This window comes from Prunus persica, chromosome G8 (genome assembly GCF_000346465.2).
Source record: "Prunus persica cultivar Lovell chromosome G8, Prunus_persica_NCBIv2, whole genome shotgun sequence".
NCBI lineage: Eukaryota > Viridiplantae > Streptophyta > Magnoliopsida > Rosales > Rosaceae > Prunus > Prunus persica.
In genome coordinates this window covers 18,216,786-18,235,789 of record NC_034016.1, presented here as the reverse complement: position 1 = coordinate 18,235,789, position 19,004 = coordinate 18,216,786, and the positions used below count along the sequence as shown (strand labels likewise).

At 38.3% G+C, this 19,004-nt stretch overlaps 4 protein-coding genes across 7 annotated transcripts; 1 reads left to right on the top strand and 3 right to left on the bottom strand.

Annotated features, from left to right (window-relative positions):
• On the bottom strand, positions 7–2,021 carry LOC18767679. Its single transcript, XM_007200301.2, has one exon. It carries the CDS (start codon positions 981–983, stop codon positions 255–257), a length of 729 nt encoding a protein of 242 aa, XP_007200363.1. The 5' UTR covers positions 984–2,021; the 3' UTR covers positions 7–254.
• Positions 2,678–6,625, bottom strand: LOC18767023 (protein FAR1-RELATED SEQUENCE 9). Its single transcript, XM_007201104.2, has 4 exons — positions 6,343–6,625; positions 6,049–6,101; positions 3,815–5,313; positions 2,678–3,274 (listed from the first exon to the last, which is right to left on the bottom strand). Exons 3-4 carry the CDS (start codon positions 5,294–5,296, stop codon positions 3,107–3,109), a joined length of 1,650 nt encoding a protein of 549 aa, XP_007201166.1. The 5' UTR covers positions 5,297–5,313; positions 6,049–6,101; positions 6,343–6,625; the 3' UTR covers positions 2,678–3,106.
• Positions 7,137–11,415, bottom strand: LOC18768337 (protein FAR1-RELATED SEQUENCE 5). 3 transcript variants are annotated; one of them, XR_002272832.1, is made up of 4 exons: positions 10,925–11,415; positions 8,464–10,750; positions 7,495–8,248; positions 7,137–7,380 (listed from the first exon to the last, which is right to left on the bottom strand). XR_002272832.1 is itself a non-coding variant. In XM_020569875.1 (3 exons), the coding sequence occupies exons 2-3, from the start codon at positions 10,675–10,677 to the stop codon at positions 8,075–8,077; spliced, it is 2,388 nt and encodes a 795-aa protein (XP_020425464.1). In that variant the 5' UTR covers positions 10,678–10,750; positions 10,925–11,415; the 3' UTR covers positions 7,137–8,074. The 3 variants fall into 3 exon arrangements, 1 of the variants encoding a protein (XP_020425464.1); XR_002272833.1 differs by having other exon boundaries at positions 7,137–7,765; positions 7,841–8,248; XM_020569875.1 differs by having other exon boundaries at positions 7,137–8,248.
• LOC18767731 (AT-rich interactive domain-containing protein 3) lies at positions 12,466–18,933 on the top strand. Of its 2 annotated transcripts, XR_002273007.1 has the most exons (14): positions 12,466–12,958; positions 13,189–15,186; positions 15,280–15,319; positions 15,819–15,871; positions 16,233–16,278; positions 16,387–16,467; positions 16,769–16,891; positions 16,996–17,047; positions 17,127–17,202; positions 17,311–17,377; positions 17,463–17,513; positions 17,715–17,807; positions 17,932–18,104; positions 18,471–18,558. XR_002273007.1 is itself a non-coding variant. In XM_007200256.2 (13 exons), the coding sequence occupies exons 2-13, from the start codon at positions 13,214–13,216 to the stop codon at positions 18,573–18,575; spliced, it is 2,760 nt and encodes a 919-aa protein (XP_007200318.1). In that variant the 5' UTR covers positions 12,469–12,958; positions 13,189–13,213; the 3' UTR covers positions 18,576–18,933. The 2 variants fall into 2 exon arrangements, 1 of the variants encoding a protein (XP_007200318.1); XM_007200256.2 differs by lacking the exon at positions 17,932–18,104 and having other exon boundaries at positions 12,469–12,958; positions 18,471–18,933.

Below are 19,004 nucleotides of genomic sequence, written 5' to 3'. Positions count from 1 at the left end.
AAAAGGAGGCACCAATTCTCAGTTGTTTCCTTATCCGAATGAAATGCTACTCAAGAAACGACACACAATGTCATATCTAAACATATTTTTAACTTTAATATGCAGATTTGGAGGACACTGCAGGGTCCTAATCATTCACACACACAGTACTTATAAATTTACATGTAACCAAGTAACAAACCGTGAAACAGGAAAACATGAAGAAAAGTAATAACAAGACATACTAAGCACACTTGTTTTCATTTCCCCCCCTTCTACTTGGATATGAAACCGCCGACAACCGCGCCTATAAGAGCAGTAGGATCTCCCAGGATGGCAGAGACAATAACACGAACGGCACCACCAGCAATCTGGCAACACTTTCTGACCTTTCCTCCTCCTCCTCTCCCTCCATGATGGTTTTTCAGCGTTCCCTTAAGGCTTGGGATTCTAGTCTGCATTTCCCTAACTTTGTTCTTGTCCACATTGAGATACATGGCTTGCCAGCTCTCCACAAGCAACTCCTTCACACATGACACATGAAGGTTATAGGTCTTGCAATCAGACCTGTAAGACCAACCAGGCCCCTTGCCTCCACACCTATGACAAGGACTAGATAACTTGAGGCACAAGTAAAGGTTGTGCTCCCCATCGTCTAGGACTTGTGGGAGGTTTGCACAACAAGGGTGCAGATCAAAATCACATTTCCAGCAGTGGTACACAAACCCCAAAACATCCTTCCTACATGCATCACACACTCTCCTAGCAGCGCCAGGCGGGTTGTGAAGAAAATGAAACTCACATTTGTTGTAGAAGGGATGGTGGATGTTGGGAGCAGCCACAGCACATGCCTTATGCAAGTCAAACTCACATTTCTGACACTTGTATTTAAGGCCAATGCCAGGTTCTTTGCACCCATCACAGTAGAATGGGATCTCTGTGTATTCAATCTTGAGCTTGTGTTGTAGGTGGATGGGGTGAGAGATTTCCTTGTCAATCTTCATGGGTTTTCTTTTTTCTTTCTTTTTTTCTCAGGAAAATCCTAAGTTTCTCACTCAGGCCAATTTGGAAGTAGCAGCAAGATGAGAGATGCTTATATGGAGATGAGGGTTAAATGGCCAGTTAAGTTTGGTATGCTTTTGATAGCTTAAAAAAAAGGGTTTCTCAACAGTCTTGTAGCTAAGGTAAGATTCTTTGCTTGAGTTTTACAAGTGAAGAATAAAAAATTGGTCATGTTCATGCAATAATTAAGGTGAGAATGTTTGAGATACAGAGGGATCAAAGATAGCATTCATTGCCTTTGGAATCTATTGCCGTGGAAGGATGTTATTTTTTGCTGTTGCCTCCCTTATGGGATTAAGATAGCATTTCTAATACTGAAGGTTATCGACTTAAAACCATATAAATGTTACTATAATTGATGAGCTTAAGAATCAAACTTGTCCTTGATGAAGAATCAGAAACTTGTAAATGGTTTTTTTTATTTTTTATGTAAGCGATAATTTACTTTAAACTAGTTTAAACTACGAAGAGGGGGATTCGAACTTAGATGCAGAACCAACTTATAAATGGTTTTTTATTTTATTTTTTATGTAAGCGATAATTTACTTTAAACTAATTTAAACTACGAAGAGGGGGATTCGAACTTAAATGCAGAACCAACTTATAAATGGTTTTTCAGTCAAGGACTAATTTTAGAGTTTCACGCAAAGGTTTCTTCAAAGACTACAAAAGAACAAAGGCAAGCAATGTCCCCAAAATTCATCTCGAGTCTCTGACCCCAACAGGTGGAATGTTTTGGGATGCTTTGGATTATATTCTCAATCTCTTTGATAAATAAAGGAGTTCAACGCTTGTAAAAGTAGCAGCATGGATTCATCTGGAAGGTTCATAATGTTATGAAGACAAAGCAAAAAAAGCAGAAACAAACGAGATGGTCTTCAGTGCCACTGTCACAGGTGTCTCGACCACTGTGATTTCCGAATTTAAGGAATTTGTGAAGATCTTTGTATAGCTCAAGCTGCCAAGTGGCAAATTGTACTCTTTTGCGGGTCCTAGTCTATATCTATAGATAATTTTTTCAGCGTTACCCCCGTTATGTATTTATAACATTTAAATACTTGCCTTCCTCTTAGGAATTTCTACTTTCTTCATAATCACAATTTAATATGTGTGTTAAGATTTTTTTTTATGTGTTTTTTATGAATTATTTTTATATATGTGTCAAATTTTAATTTGCAAAAAATAAGAATGCCTCTCAGGTAAGAAGGTAAGCAATCCTTCTTTAATAATACTAATACGTCTCAAAATATTAACACAAAATTCACTCATATTATAACACGTGAATATCATGTGTCACGGTAGACGATTCTGCAGTGCCAAACTTATCTGCTAGATGTCAGTTTCAAACAAGTTTTTTCCACAGGGCGAACCAAGCCTTGTGACTCATCAAACAAGGTTTACTACACGGAAATTCTTCTTATTTTATGTGAACCGAGCCTCTACATTTCACTTTCTTTATTTTGTTTTTGCCGAATTTCACTTTCTTTATTTGATTCTATATTCTCTTTGTTTTTTTTTCTTTCCAACATATTCTCTTTGTTCTTTACTCTTTCCCCTTTTCTTTCTTTTTTACTTTTTTTTTTCTTTGTTTGTTGGACCCTGTACGATTGTGGAAGGCAATAACCGAAACAGTACAAACAGAAAAAGAGAGTTTCAAACTCCATTTTATCAGATTCAAAGTGGGTTTGAGGATACTACAAAAAATCCCATTGTTAATAATTAATAATCACCACAAGTTATTAACCAAGGCTAGACCCTAACAATGCAACTTCCTATTATTGACATTAGAGGATGTGCACCCCACGGATTAGTAGCAGCTTATCCCTACCTGGTCCCTCCAACAAGATCTCGACACAAACAAGTTTACGGTGCAAGAGTTAAGAGAAAACGGTTTAAATACAAATATTGCCCGCCTTCAGGCACACCCTCTCCTCTCCCCCACCCAACTTTCTCCCAGCAGGAAGCCCTGGCACGCTGGATGGGAGATACAAAGATGTCAATGACTGAATGTGCACGGTCCAGAGAAGGAAATACATAATGGAAGGGTTTCTTCTGCAAATAGCAGTCACTCCTTCAGACTTAGCCTTGCACTTTGAACCTTCACTGAAAGCTTCAACTTCTGCTCTTCCATGTCTCGTAGAACAGCAAGCAGATTTGCTCGATAAACTTCACACCGCTGGTTGGTATTCTCCAACTCGGCAGACAATTCACGGATTTTCTTTTCCTTCTCATCCTGAGGAAAATAAATGAGTGAACAAAAATAATGGCATATATCATGATCAAACTGAAAACACAAGCACCAATAAACAAAAAGAAAGGCGTATTATATAATGATCACAGTGAAAGCACAAGCACCATATAAACCATGTGATGATTACATTTATTCTGACATCATAATTTACAGCTGGCCCTCTCCGGCTACAAACATGAAATAGAAATCATGAATTACCATGTTTGTAACAATGGAACACCCAAAGATGCATTATTTCTTAGTATGTAGAGTTCAATAGCTACATACACCTAAGGTAACAAATAAGCAAATAATTACGAAACTATATCCATGCTTTCCAGATTCATGACAGGAAAGACAAAAAAAATTCACTTTTGAATAATTCTACTTCATATTCATAAACTTCCCCAATGACCTAATGCTGAGAGAGAGAGAGAGAGAGAGAGAGAGAATATATATATATATATATATATTATTAAACATAATAACGACGACGCCAATAACATTATTAAACATATATCTTGTGAGGTGGGAGTAACGTACCGAAGACTGATATGCCGTTGTTTGATTTTCTTCCGTTGAATGCATTTCCTGGCTACCTCCATTGGCCAGGGAACTACCCTGAGTAGCTCCAGAACCTTGGTTCTTTATAGAAGCAACTTTCTTAGCAGCCTCCTGTAGAGCATTCATTGCCACATTATAAATGTGGATAGATTTTGCTCCCTCTTCTACATATTTGATTGCTTCCTGACGTAGATTGTTATACCTAACTGTTACAGATTCTCTAGAATTGTTTGGCAATTCAGAAGCATGTTCATCCACCACAGCTCCACTCTTGGCATTTCTAGTCCAACGTTTCAATACGTATTGAGAAGGGAGTCTAAGAACATTTTTTGCCCTAAAAACTGCTAGTACATGCCTACAGATTATTCCTGAATATTCAAACATTTGACACGTACAACTAGCTTTCATCTCAAAAGAATTGAAATCAACAGCATGGGCTTTGTGGTCTTCCCCAAATTTGGCCACTCGATAGGTGGCAACAGTTCCTGAGTCATCAACTTTTGTTGCAGGATTTGCAAGGGTCTCAACCAACTCCTCCTGGAACTTCTTAAATATTCGCCTAGTATAGAGGTTTGCAGCTTGTTTTTCCATAGGAGATGGTGTCTTCAAAACAGGCATAGTATTAGTAGTGTCGTAATCTGCTTTGAGTTCCTTTTCATGCCAACTAACTACAGCTTTCTCATACTGTTTAAGCAAAACCTGTATGGTAGTGGATGAATTCACATACCCATCAAAAAACAAAGTTAAACTTTCACTTCCCTCACTTACTGCAAACTCTCCAAAGAAGGTGTCTCTCATGTACACTGGGACCCACTGTTGCCTAGCATTGTACATTGATTGAAGCCATTCATCATCCATGATGTAGTATCTTTGAAGCAATGATTCCCAACGTGACTCAAACTCATCTACTGTCTCACTCTCATTGATGCACTTCTTAAATTCAGTCTCAAAAGTAGGATGAGAACGATAGAGATGATCTAGTTTCTCTTGTGTTTCTCTAAATATGGCCCACTTACAGAAACGATGGCGAGTTTCAGGAAGAACCTGCGCAACTGCAACTTGTATGTGCCTCTCTGGATCAGTGGTGATGGAGACAGGGTGGCGTCCAGACATTGCATGAAGCCAAGTTTGTAACAGCCATAAGAATGAGGACTCAGACTCATTTAGAATTAACGCACAGCCAAACAACACTGGCTGCCCATGATGATTAAGCCCAGAAAATGAGGCAAACGGTATCCTATAGCGGTTTGTCCTGTACGAGGTGTCAAATATAACAGTATCTCCAAAATATGTATAGTTCATCCTGGCTGTTGAATCCACCCAAAATATATTTCCACTAGAGTGATCACTATCATTCTGAATTGCATAGAAGAAAGCAGGATTTTCTGCTTGCATTCGTTTCAGATAGTCTAACACATGCTGACCCCCACCCCCGAGGGTCCTCTGTCTGACGCCACTCATGTAACTTCAAAATTCAACTGTAGCCAATAAGAAAAAAGTAAGAAATGTTTCCACCAAAGTCCATTATTAAATACGGAAGGTAACTTACACAAATTAGGGTTCAAACTATAACTAAAACATCATACGCTGCTATCATCTCTACACCTTCACTATAATTATATGCTCCTCCTCCTCCTCCTGGTCATCATAACCAGATTCATCCTAATTGCGAAAATTTTCCCTAATTGTTAACATTGCAAATTCTTTTAGACATGCGAGGCCTTCCTACATGCAATAAAAATTTATTGCAGATTCATGGCACTTCCTACATGCAATAAAGCTACAGATTTTCTTGTAGCAATTTTAAGTATTCAAACTAGTTTTTAACTGCGATTGCACGAGGTATGGTCTGGAAATTGGATATATAGGAAATCAACCATTGTTTTCGCAGAATAACACCCATTTAAGCTAATCTTAAGCATGCTTTTATCAGAAGTCACCAAACCTCAAACCACAGAAAACAATTCCCAAATTTGTAGCCTCCCTAAAGCAACATCATCAACATTACAGTAACTTTGTTTTTTTTAAAGAAAAAAAGATTTACTACACGACACCCATAAGGTATGAGAACCCAAATACTTAAATACTTAACCCACAAAATATTGCACAGAGAGAAATTCAAGAAAATGGAGTACAAAAATTACAGCACTAAATTTCATACAAAAACCTAATCAATTTGCACAAGCAAAAAAAGGGGTGGTTAAGAAAAATACCTTGTTTGTTGTAGTTGAGTCTGTTTGAGATATAAGCTTGAGGGAAGTTGAAGCTTGAGAAGAGAAGAAACAGAGGAAACAGTAAGTTTTGTGACAAGAGAGAATTGGGTATTGAAGAAGAAAGGGATTTAAGCCTTTCAGGCAGCTGAAAGCCAGAAACTGACTGGGCGGCCACACCCAATATTTCCATATTTGAACCAGTTGCTGGGTTTCATCAAAATGCAAAGAATCTGGAAAAATATACTAAATTGAACCAAAATTATATGTAAACTGGGTAAAGGAAGAAAGACTCACCCAAAACTGCAAACAAGCTCTGCAACACGAAATAGTGGTCTTCGTCAAACTCCAAGACTGGCCCGGTCGCTGTCTCCCTCTGGCGATAGGGTGATAGAAAGACCCAAGCAGACTCTTCTCAAAGCCCTTTCGATTATTTCGAAGAAAGCAAACGACTTTCAAACCAAAACCCCATTTTTAGCTTTAGTGGTATTGAGTGGAATTTTTTTCACAGGAAATAGGGTTTCAAAAATCTGATTTTTAAAATTCAAAGAATGAAGTTCCATTATATAATCTCAGCTAAAAACAATTCTCATTTTAGGATTTTATTATTTCCTTTTTTCGGTTGCATTTTTAAAGTTTTTTATTATATTTTAATTTCTTGAAGGCATCTCAATAAACTCTTCTTTTGATTTCTCCCATTTTGTTCTTTTGATTTTCGGTTATGAAAAGCACTTCTTTGGTTTGCTGCATTGGATGTTGTCCATTTCCAAAGTACAAAATTTGACGTCATTGCTTGAGATAATACCATGCTCTTTGCAACTCACATGCTAGGTGCATCAAATCCCAGACGAGTTCTTATGCTAAGCTTTGGAAAATGGCAGTCCCTTAGGTGAATAATTGTTAGTCTTTTCACAGAAATTTTCACCATGGATTGTGCAGAAATTGACGACTAACAATCACCCGATCGACGTTTACTGTTGATAATATAGGGTTTATAGAAAGTAAAAATCACCCTGCTCTCAACTTTCGGAGGTTCTCAAATGTAGCATACCATAAGGAACAGAGTTTTCAGCCACACAGTTGAAATTCACTTGAGAAAATCAGCTTGTACAGTGCATGATGCATAACAATGTTACATTTACAAACTGACTCCAACAAAGGCTCACAAGAACATAACATTTCAGCTATACACAGAGCCTTTCCCGAACTCGGATGTCTTACCTCGGTTTGGGCTGTGTTTGGTGTCACACTTCAGTGTGTATTACTCTCAGTGCTAGAAAAATGAGGTAGCTAACAATCCGTAGAATAGGAAGTAAGCAGGGAGCTCCAGAAAAGCTTTGATCAACAGAAAGATACACACGAGGGGAACACAAAACCAGTAAATTATACCTCACACACACGATTAGAAAATAACTACCAAAGAATTTCAATTGCCAAACACATCCATACCCCGATTAACCTTGCAGTCAGCTCTCATATTGGCCTTCATTTTCAACTACTCATACAATGATGTTTCTCCTCCTGCAAGGTTACCGTTGCACACTAGGAGACCCATACAATGTTAGAAACAACATAAAGCGGTTCAAAATAATATAACCAATAATGAAAAGAAAAGGAGGAAGTATGACAAATTGGCTAGAAATAATTTACACGTGAGATATCAAGCCTCTGGCGAGTCAAATCCGCAACCAAGATCCATCCATGGTCCAAAACATGGACCCTGCAAATTTCCCGCATCAGTGAGAGTTTACTTTTCATTCCAATTCATCTTATTATATGGAAACTAAGATAATACCTTTCATTATATCAGACACAAGGCCAACTATCTGCATAGAGTTTGGATCCAGCAACTATGAATATACATCTACGAAAATTGAAAACACTGGAAACACAACCCAACTCGCACATATTTCAAATTTCTACACCACCCATAAGTGAAGAAATACCTTTCCAGAGAGCATTGTGAAAGTACACTGACTAAAAAGCAATTAAAATAAAAGATAAATACATGTGTGACTGTATTGCACCTTTATAGGCCATCTTTCATGCCAATCTTAATGTTTTGCACTTTAATTGACAACTGTAACTTATGATCCTCTATATCTTTCAAAACCGAAAGCAGGTTAGCCCGATAAACTTCACACTTTCGATTTGCACACTGCAGCTCATTCGTAAGTTCTCGAATTTTTTTGTCCATATCATCCTGCACAATAATACCCATAACAGAAAAGTTACAGCAGGCTTGAACAGATGCAAATCGCCCAAGTGGCATCCCATCAGTCAAATTATGAGGCAAACATAGGCAAACAAACATTGCATAAACACAGAGCACTCCATCCCAAAGCCAAAAAAGAGAAAAATACCAAGGCTAAGGAGACAAGTAATCAAATGACAAAGAACTTGGGGAATAGCTCTGACCTCAGACAAGTGTTGGCCCGAACTCCCCTCATGATCCCCACTAGCATAATGTATCCGACTTGCTCCACCAGCCAAGTTGCCCCTGACATGCCCGTTGACCATAGTTTTCCCGTCATTCTTTGGTGCATGAGCTACTTTTTTGGCAGCCTCTTTCAGAGCATCCAGTGCAATGTCATAGGTTTCTGAAGACTTTGCTCCATCTACAAATTTAAAGGCCTCATGACGTAAGGTATTGTATCGAACAGTATGAGATTCTAGATAATTGGTATATACATCACTAGAACGTTCTTCTAACATGACACTGCTCTTGGCATTTCTTGTCCATCGTTTCAATATGTAATGGGATGGGAGAGTTAGCACATTGGTCACTCTAAAGACTGCCAATACATGTCTGCAAAGAAGACCTGAGAACTCAAACATCTGGCAACTACAAGTTGCCATCATCTCCAAAACATTAAGCTTAACATAATATGCTTTATGGTCCTCCCCAAACTTTGCTACTTGATATGTGATGATCTCCCCATCATCATCACCTTTAGATGCCGTGAAAGTTAGTGTCCCAACTAGCTCCTCTTGGAACCTCATAAATATTTTTTTTGTATAAAGCTCAGATGCTTGCTTTTCCATTGGAGATGGGGTCTTCAAAACTGGGGCAGTGTTCATAGTTTCAAAATCTGCTTTCACTTCCTTCTCGTTGCGACTCTCAAGAGCTTTCTCGTAGAGCTTAAAGAACTGGCTCAGATTTGTTGAAGCATTCACATATCCATCAAAATATGAGTTCATGCTGTCACTTCTCTGAGTTATGGACATTTCTGCAAAAAATGTGTCACGCAGATAGACAGGGACCCATTGCCTGCGAGCAGAGTATACTGTTTGAAGCCATTCATGATCCCTGAGATCATATCTGTCAACAAGAGACAACCAGCAAGACTCAAATTCATCTATCGACTCAGTCAAATTAACACACTTGTGAAAGTCTGCTTCAAAAGTTGGATGTTTAAGAAAAACATGGGATAACTTCTCCTGGCATTTTTTGAAGATGTGCCATTTGCAGAAACGGTGGCGGGTCTGTGGGAAAACCTGCATGATGGCTGACTGTATCACAGCATCATGATCAGTGGTAATGGACACTGGATGGCGGCCCGACATTGCCATAAGCCATGTCTTAAACAACCAAACAAATGATGCTTCAGATTCGTTTATCAGGAAGGCACAACCGAATAACACAGGCTGTCCGTGATGGTTTACCCCTGTGAAAGGTGCAAAGGGCAAACGGTACCTGTTTGACCTGTAGGTAGTGTCAAAAGTAACAGTATCACCAAAGTAACTATAGTTCATCCTTGCCTTTGGATCAGCCCAGATGACATTGCCCGTGGACTGATCCTCATCCCCCTGCACAGCATAGAAAAAATTTTGGTTATCAGCTTGCATTTGTCTCAAGTAATCCAAAAGCATCTGAATGTCCCCATCTAAGCTTCTCTGGCGATTATTCCTCATGTAATTTCTACAGTCCACCTCTGTAAATCCGACTTTGCTTATTCCACCATATTCCTTAATCAGTGCTGACATAATCCTCCGGGGACCCATGCCAGCTGCCTGCAGGGTATCAATCAAGGTCTTAGCAGGGCCTGATATTTGCCTGTGCGAACGAAGACAATGCACCTGATCAGGTGGAACCAACTCATGATTATGCTCTTTAACAAAACCAGACACAACCCACTTCCCTGAATCTTGCATCTTTACAGACAAGGATGCTTTGCATCCTACTCTGGTGATAGTACGTGGGCGCTTGATCTCCCTATCCTTGGTGCGCTTCTCATTCAAATTCCGGAAACCCTCTTTAGCACAAACAAATTGCCTCTGTATGATTGCTCCATCACGCCTGGAACGACGCGAAGAGCTGACACGAGTACTAAACCCAACACGCCGAGCATACGAATTGTAAAAGGCCTTGGCAGCCTCTTCGGACTCAAATTCCATGCCTTCATAAGGCTCAAGGTCCAAGAGGTCCCCCTCAGGAAGGTAAATTTCACCACTCCCTCCACCACCAAAAACAACAATACCACTGGCACTTCCAGTGGCACTGCTCATAAGAGGACTATCAACCATTTCCTCATCATCGACAGGGTGCTCAATGTCTACAAAATCATCATCGCCGTCTCGACCTCCCCCTCCTCCCAACCCAATATCAAATTCAATCACCTCGTTATCCATGTCAAACTTTGAAATAGTTTCAGATCAATCTCAAGTGAATTCTCTCAATTCCCAAGCCTGACAAGTTTGTTTTCTGTAGAAATATAACATTGTATTATATATATATATATATATATATACATTAATAGGCATATAAATAAGTTATTATCAGTCTCAGTCCGTCTACAGTCTTAGCGGGAAAGAGTGGAAATACAAAGTAAATTCTCACAAATATGCCAAAAACTAAAATGTAAAGGAAAAGACTGACCCTCAAAGAGACAGATTTTCATACAGTCTATCATGGTCTCATCCCCTTGAGAAAGTGGGCTCCGGTGGATCTTCAGCAAAGTGCAACCTTTAGCTTGACCAATGGAGTGAGACAAAAATGGGAGCTTTTTTTCTTAGGGTTTTCACAGTAACAGAGAAACCCTAGAATCTGGTTCAATTTGAGTGGGGATTGGGAGGGCTTTGTATTCAAATTGATTGAATTGAAGGAAATTATTGAAAAATATGAATAAAATAACAAGGAATATAATGAGAGTGATGATGAAGCGAAAGAGGGACGGGAGCTTGAGAAGGGTGGGTAGGCTCTTCGTATTCTATTCTAACCCAGCTCCTGGGGCTCTGATCGACTAGGTCACCCATCAATTTCGTGAACGCTTTTGCACCGTTGGATTAGTTCTTCATCATTACAACGTTTCATTAAAAATTATTTTTTATATTATTATATTTTTTCAATAAATAGTGACTTGTTTGTTATATTGTCAAACATGCAATTCTAGCCGTCGATTATATGGAATTTGAGAATTTGTCATTTTATATAAATTTCAACATTTCCTGTAATGGACTTGGTTGTAGTTTTAATATTAACCCATGCATCCGATGTCCTTTCTCCCCCGACATTATATAATTTAGAAAAGTTTAATATTGTTATTTTACTAATTAGCACTAATGGTAGTAAATACACATAACATAAATACATATTTATAAATCTTAACAAAACCAAACTTAAAAACTTAAAAAGTTTCTTTGATCGGTTTCCCTTCATAAATACTCTCTATGCTTTAACGTATATCAAATGAATAGAACTTCATATTAAAGAAAATAATAACTTTAGTGAGAGACGTATCATAAATTTCAAATGAGGTAAGAATTTCAACATTTAGTATAAATTCGTTTGGTTCGCAGAAAGGATTTGATTTGAAATGATTTCCCATGTCTTTTTCCAATGAATGGAAAATGAAAATTTTATTTTCCATATTTGGTAATGCTGGGGAAATAACTATGAAATACTAATTTATTTCATTTTCCATGAACCAAACCAAATGCACACAAAATAGAACATAAAACATAATAAGAAAAAAGAAAATAGCATGTGCCAAAAATATATTAATATAACATTTGTATAAAACAAAAAAAAAACAAAAAAACATTAACATTACATGTTTTATTCAGTTTATGAATTTCCCAAAGAAATTAAATTGCCCACCGAAGCGTAAATTGTAGTTTGGCTTGATGTAGCCAAATTATACTTTTTTGTGTGAAAGAGGAACAAAACTACACACACTAATTTTATTTGGCCGGTACGAACAAAACTACCCACACTAACTTGAGACTATGCAACCAAAAGTTTTATAAACACACCATCACCTAACTTCAATCCCTCTTTCAATATCGTTTGTATAAAATAAAAAATTAAACACGCAACGCAAGACAGAATACTAAAACCCAAAAATAATTATAAATACTCCATATTTGACGGATTATAGAGCACATTACGAGAAAAAAGAGACATAATTATGAGTAATACTAGAAACACTAATTTATTATACAAATTTTTGGGCACAAATTGATGTGGTAGTGTTTTATTTGTTTTCCTTATGAGCTGATTATGAATGTTATTTATTCATACCAAATAAAAAACTGCTATATAAATTATCATCTAAAAATTGATGTCTCTAATATTATTGTATAATTGTAAGAAAGGAAAAAAAAAAAAGTACTGTCTCTAGTATTATTGTATACACCTAATTGTGTGGAAAAATTACCCATCTTGACACGTGAGAAGTTAAAAGGAGAGGATAATAAAAAATCCCAAAAAAGAAAAAAAGCCATTGTGAAGAGAGGAGAGCAGTAGAGCAACCGGCTGCCCAATAGTCAGATCAATACATTTTAAGCGTCACTTGGTTTAGCAGAGCCACAGGGGCAGAACGCAGAACGCAGAAGCAGAGCTTGGTGTGCCTGAGCCACCGCACACCCACCAGTACTTTTCACCATCTTCGTGTCCCAAAAGGGCAACTGGGTAAGGCTCTCTCCACGTCGTTTCAACTTTCAAGTAGTTGTTTTGTCTCTCGTCGTTGCAATACAAGCAGAGGCTATAAAAGCACTATATGCTTCTTGTTTCTTGTTTTGTCACAACGTTCCCTCTTTCATTTCTTCGAAATCTGTGGGTGCTTTTTGTTTCCGAGTTTTTTTGGGTTGGATTGTTTAAAGCTGAGATTTTTGTGTGTGTTTTTGGTTGAATGTTTGAAGAAGGAGAAGGAAGAGATAGAAAAACATGGACGATATAGCCAAAGAAGAGGGGAAAAATATGGAGGAGGCTGAAGAAAACAAAAGTTTGAGCCATACCCATGTCCATGCACAACTTGAAGAGGGTCAAGAACCAAACCCCAACCCTGTTGATAGTGTAGAATTGGAGACCCAGAACAGCATTCATGACATTGGTGTTGAAGAATTGCATAATGACATTCAAGGTCCGGCTGATTCTGTTCCCACTGTCTTCAAAACTCCTGAAGATGCTAACATTACTAACAATTCCTCCAATGCGCCGCATGCCAGTAGTGAAAGTGTTAACCTTGTTAGCAATGTGGATTCTGGTGTGCACTGTGAGAGTGAGGTTTCTGTGAAGATTGAAAGTGAACAGAATGATGGTGAGAAAGGGGAGGCACTGAGGGATGATGTGGACATCAAAGTCAACCCGAGCACTGAATTATGTGGCAGTGCAGAGACTGATCATCTTGTCAGTGATGGTGGTTCAAGTCAGACTGCGATCCCCATGGAGATTGAAAAGGAAGAAGATGATGTTGAGGAAGGGAAGGCACTGAAGGAGGGGGTGAGCAGCAAGGCCAACCCCTCCAATGAACCAGATATCAGTGTTGAAACTAATAATGTTGCCTGTGAGATGGAGCTTGATATCCCTCGTGATAGTGAGGTTGCAATGGAGAAACTGATAGAGGGGGTGAGCAAAGAGGCCAATCCCTCCAGTGAACCACATATCAGTGCTGAAATTGGTAAGCCTGATATGCCTCCTCAGGTTGCAACAGAGAAACTGATAAATGGGGTGAGCAGCGAGGCTAAACCCTCCAATGAACCGCATATCAGTGCTGAAGCTGATAATGTTGTTTGTAAGGTGGAGCCTGCCATGTCTTGTTATACTGAGGTTGCAATGGACAAACTGATAGATGAGGTGAGCAGTGAGGCCAACCCCTCCAACGAAACATATATCAGTGCTGAAACTGATGGTGCTGTTTGTGAGGTGGAGCCTGATATGCCTCTTGTTGATAGCAAGGTTGCAATGGAGAAACTGATAGACGGGGTCAGCAGTGAGACCAACCCCTCCAACGAACCACATATCAGTGCTGGAACTGATGGTGCTGTTTGTGAGGTGGAGCCTGATATCCCTCTTGTTGATAGCAAGGTTGCAATGGAGAAACTGATAGATGCAGTGAGCAGTGAGGCCAACCCCTCCAATGAACCACATAGCAGTGCTAAAACTGATGATGTTGTTTGTAAGGTAGAGCTTGATATGCCTCGTGATAGTGAGGTTGCAACAGAGAAACTGATAGACCAGGTGAGCAGTGAGGCCAATCCCTCCAATGAACCACATATCAGTGCTGAAACTGATGATGCTGTTTGTGAGGTGGAACCTGATATTCCTCGTCATAGCAACGTTGCATCGGAGAAACTGATAGATGGGGTGAGCAGTGAGGCCAACCACTCCAATGAACCATATATCAGTGCTGAAACTGATAATGTTGTTTGTAAGGAGGAGCCTGATAAAATGCGTCGTGATAGTGGGGTTGCTACGGAGAAACTGATAGATGGGTTGAGCAGCAAGGCCAACCCCTCCAGTGAACAGCATATGAGTGCTGAAACTGATAATGTTGTTAGTAAGGTGGAGCATAATATGCCTCTTAATAATGAAGTGGAAATGGAGACTGAATCTGATGATGATGGTGAGAGAGGTGGGACACCGAAAGGGGGGGTGAGCAGCAAAACGATGCTGTCTTTGAGTACTGAAATAAATGAGCACATGTTGAAACCCAAGTTTTATGTAGGACGGAAGGTTGGGATGAAGAGCTTAGACCCAAAGCAATCTTCTCTCTCAGGCCCAGGTGCTGCTGAGGATGATGAGTCAGGGACTGAGGAGGAGCAAGCGGCATTCATTAAGGAGGTGGAGAATGTATATAAAGAGAGGAACTTGGAATTTAAAGCCCCAAAGTTCTACAGAGAGGAATTAAATTTGCTCAAGTAAATTCTTGGTGATTATATCTCTGTTGAGTTTGCATAAATTAATAAGTTAGAAAACATTTTGGCTCATTGTTGTTTCTTTTTATAATTTAGGTTATGGAGAGCTGTGATCAAACTTGGTGGCTATGAAAAGGTTTTCCTGAATCCTGAATATCCTGTATTCTTGAGGCCTTGGCTTTTTATAAGGCTTGGTAGATTAGGTTATTATGCACAGTTCAGAAAGAATCCGTGAATTTCAGTTGGGCATTACATATTGGTTAAATAACAATAGACACAATTCCAAATAAGTATAGATTATTTCACATATTTCCGTGTCAAGGACATTATACTCACAAGCTTGGTGACATTAAAATCTACTTCACAATATGTATACCCCATTTTACCTAAAGCAAGCAGCTGCTTTATATGCTTTTCTATGCAAATGTAGTTGGAAACAGAAATTATAAAAAATAAAGACAAGGAAAGAAAGAAAGCTGGCTGATGCACATGTAATGGTAGATTAATTTTGCTCAATTTCTCTAGTACTAGATATCAATCATCTGAAATTGGATATGCTGCACATTTCTTTTCTTTTATAAAATTTACCTATTTCGTAGTTACTCTACTAAGTGTTTGTCTGTGGGCACGTGTAGGTTACTTCGTGCAAGTTGTGGCGTCAGGTCGGAGAAACATTCAATCCCCCAAAGTAAGCAATATTATTTTGTTTAATTAATGCCTCTCTTTAAGCTGTCTAATTTATTTCCAGGACCATAAAATAAAATATAACAGGAAGGCAACTTATTTTGTGGCAAATGCCCAAAGTTACTTTTACGTATTTAATCCTTCAGTTGATGGAAATATTAAAAAGTTTGAATGGGCTATATTTGAAACTTAGTTATTCTGATCGGTAGTATGACGCTGTCGCATAATGAATTTAGGAAACCACCTTTTCTGTTGTTTAAGAAGTCCATCTCTTATGCATAGGAAACCCCCCAGAAAATTTCTTTGTTGTTTTGAGTTCTTTTTATAAACTTGAATTCCAATGCCTGATTTTTCATGGTGGACAGGACCTGTACAACTGTCTCTTGGACTTTTCGAAATTTTTATGAGAAGGTTATGCTCTACTTATTGTGTTTTAAGTTCACTTTATTTTTGTCTTCTTTGTTTTTTGTCCGCTTTCCTGCATGGATCTTGGAGTCCCTAATTACTGCTTTTCTGCAGGCATTACTTGAATTTGAAAAGCATAGACTGCATGGCGGTGAGCTTGCTCTTCCTGCAGAGCCTACTAAAGTTGAGAATCGGGTAATTAGACTTAGCTAATCATATATGTTGCTAAGTTTGTTTTCAGTGTTTTGACAAAAATTGAATGTTTCTTCTATTGCAGTTATAGATGCTGTGATTTTTCCCCCCTCCTTCCCATTCATGGGGTGCATATATGTGTTATTGGATGTAGAAATTAAGTTGTGGTTCTGCATAAGATAATGAAAATGATGCTCAATGTTGCATGAGGAATATTAGTTATCTGCCGAGACAGTTTTTTCTTCTTCTCTTCTTTTGCTCTTTTGTTTCTTGGGCAATTGATCCTTTTGGATTTATAATGCAGGCTGATGGCAGCCAAACTTTAGGATCAGGCAGGGCACTAAGGGATGCAGCAGCTCGTGCCATGCAGGGTTGGCATTCTCAACGCCTTCTTGGTAATGGTGAGGTCGGCGATGCAATTATTAAGGTCTGGAGAAATTTTAAGCTCTATGCTTATTTAATTTATTTATTCTCCTTTTCTTTTTTACTTTTTTCCCTTCCTTATGATCTTATTTTTGTGTCATATTTTAGGATAAGAACTTGAGTACCATGCCAAAAAGTGACAAGCAGCTTAAAAGTTCTGGTATCATGAGCCTAAAGTTTTTTGCATTTTTGCTGCCATAATGGTCTTCTCTCTTTAAAAAAATGGTTTATTAACTCAGGTTTACTAAAGCGGAAAAAGCCATCTCATGTGGATTCTGCTATCCAGGTTGCTGACATGAAAGCTATAAAGCCACGGTTAGTATTTGTTTTCTCTCGACCCCTAGTGATTTCAGTTGACATGATAATTGAAAGTATCTTTGCTATTGTTCCAGCTGAACGTTTTTGTTTTCCCCTTGTTTATAGATTGGACATAATGGTATTTGATATTGGACGCCCAGCAGATTGGGTGAAGGTTAACGTGAAAAGATTTGTAAGTTTCTCTCATCCCACTGTTGGGACTTAACATATTTCTACAGATTATATCTAATTAGAATTTGAAATTTTACTGTACACAGAATGATTGCTTTGAGGTATATGCCTTAGTTCCTGGACTTCTTCGTGAGGAGGTTAGTTCATGAACTAGTTTTGTCATCCATATCATTTTTAAATTAGTCGACTTTGTTTTTGTGGTTAAAGTTGGTAGTTCTTTTCCATGTGTAGTTGATCGACCTAAATTCTGTTTTTTTGTTCCAAGTAAAATTTTTTATCCAGCTTTTGCTTGTTATACTCTCTATCCAATTTTGTTGTTAACGGTGGTTGTGATTCAGGTGCATGTTCAGTCTGATCCAGCTGGGCGCCTGATTATATCTGGTCAACCAAAGCAACTGGATAATCCTTGGGGTGTCACACCCTTTAAGAAGGTTGGCATAACTTAAACTTATATACCTGCATATGTGGTTCTTTGCAGTTTTGAAGTGGGGGAAATAGAATCCTGAAATGGCGGGGTTTTCTTTTGTTGGTTTGGTGGGGGGAGGATTTCTGCAGGTTCCTACTGTCCCAGACCTAAGCCTAAGATATCATTAGCCTGGTGATGTAGAACAGCCCGTAGATATTAGAGTGAACAGTTGAGCAATAGAACAGAGAAGAAATAAGAGATCGAGGAGAAGAATTAGAGATCGAACAGACGAAGGGAAAGGGAAGGAATCAGAGAGTTTAAAGTAAGGAAATTTATCATTAATCAAGTCTCCCTTAAAAGATTACAAACAACTCTATTTATAGAGGCAAAACCCTTTTTAGTCTAGGAAAAGGAAAAGTAAACTTTAAGAAATAGGAAAGCAAATTAACTAATAAGAGATCCTTCAACAACAAGGAATCTTTAACTAAATTAGGTAAACTAACAATATGCATTCTGCATCACCTGGATTTCTGGCCTCTTGTCAACAAGATAGTATAACAGTTTTTTTTTTCTATAAGAAGATAATATAGCAGCATTAGATTCACACATATATTAATGTTCAAATGAAAACTTTTGTTGTGTAGTGTGGCACTTACCTGCAGGATAATTAAAGTGGTTTTCTTTATAGGTTGTCAGCCTCCCTTCGAGAATCGATCCACAACAGACATCTGCTGTGGTGACCTTGAATGGCCAATTGTTTGTGCGTGTGCCATTTGAACAGTCAGATTTTTAAACTGTAGAGATGAATATCCTGTCTGTCCCCCAAGTACAGAGCTTTGGTTGCTTTTGAGAAGATAGAATACAAGTAGTTTTGGTTTGTTCATACTTATATTTGGATCTCAAGCCTATGCAGTTGGATGTATCTAATTCGCCAATCTATAATTATTGTTCCCAGCAGTTATAGTTAAATGATGAGACTCATGTAAATATGCGGTACTTTTGGTCACTATTTTTTGAATTCCAATGATTTGGGTCTCCTATTCTTAAGAATTTAGCTATTGCAATCTCAACTTTTATGTTTCCTGTGTTGATCCTTGACTTAATCGTTTTATTATATTAATTAGAAGTGTAAGGAATGAAAGGATGCGGCGTTAAATTTGTACCCTTTTTTACATTTTTTGCACATCACTGCTCTATTATATGAATTATGATGGTGGAGATT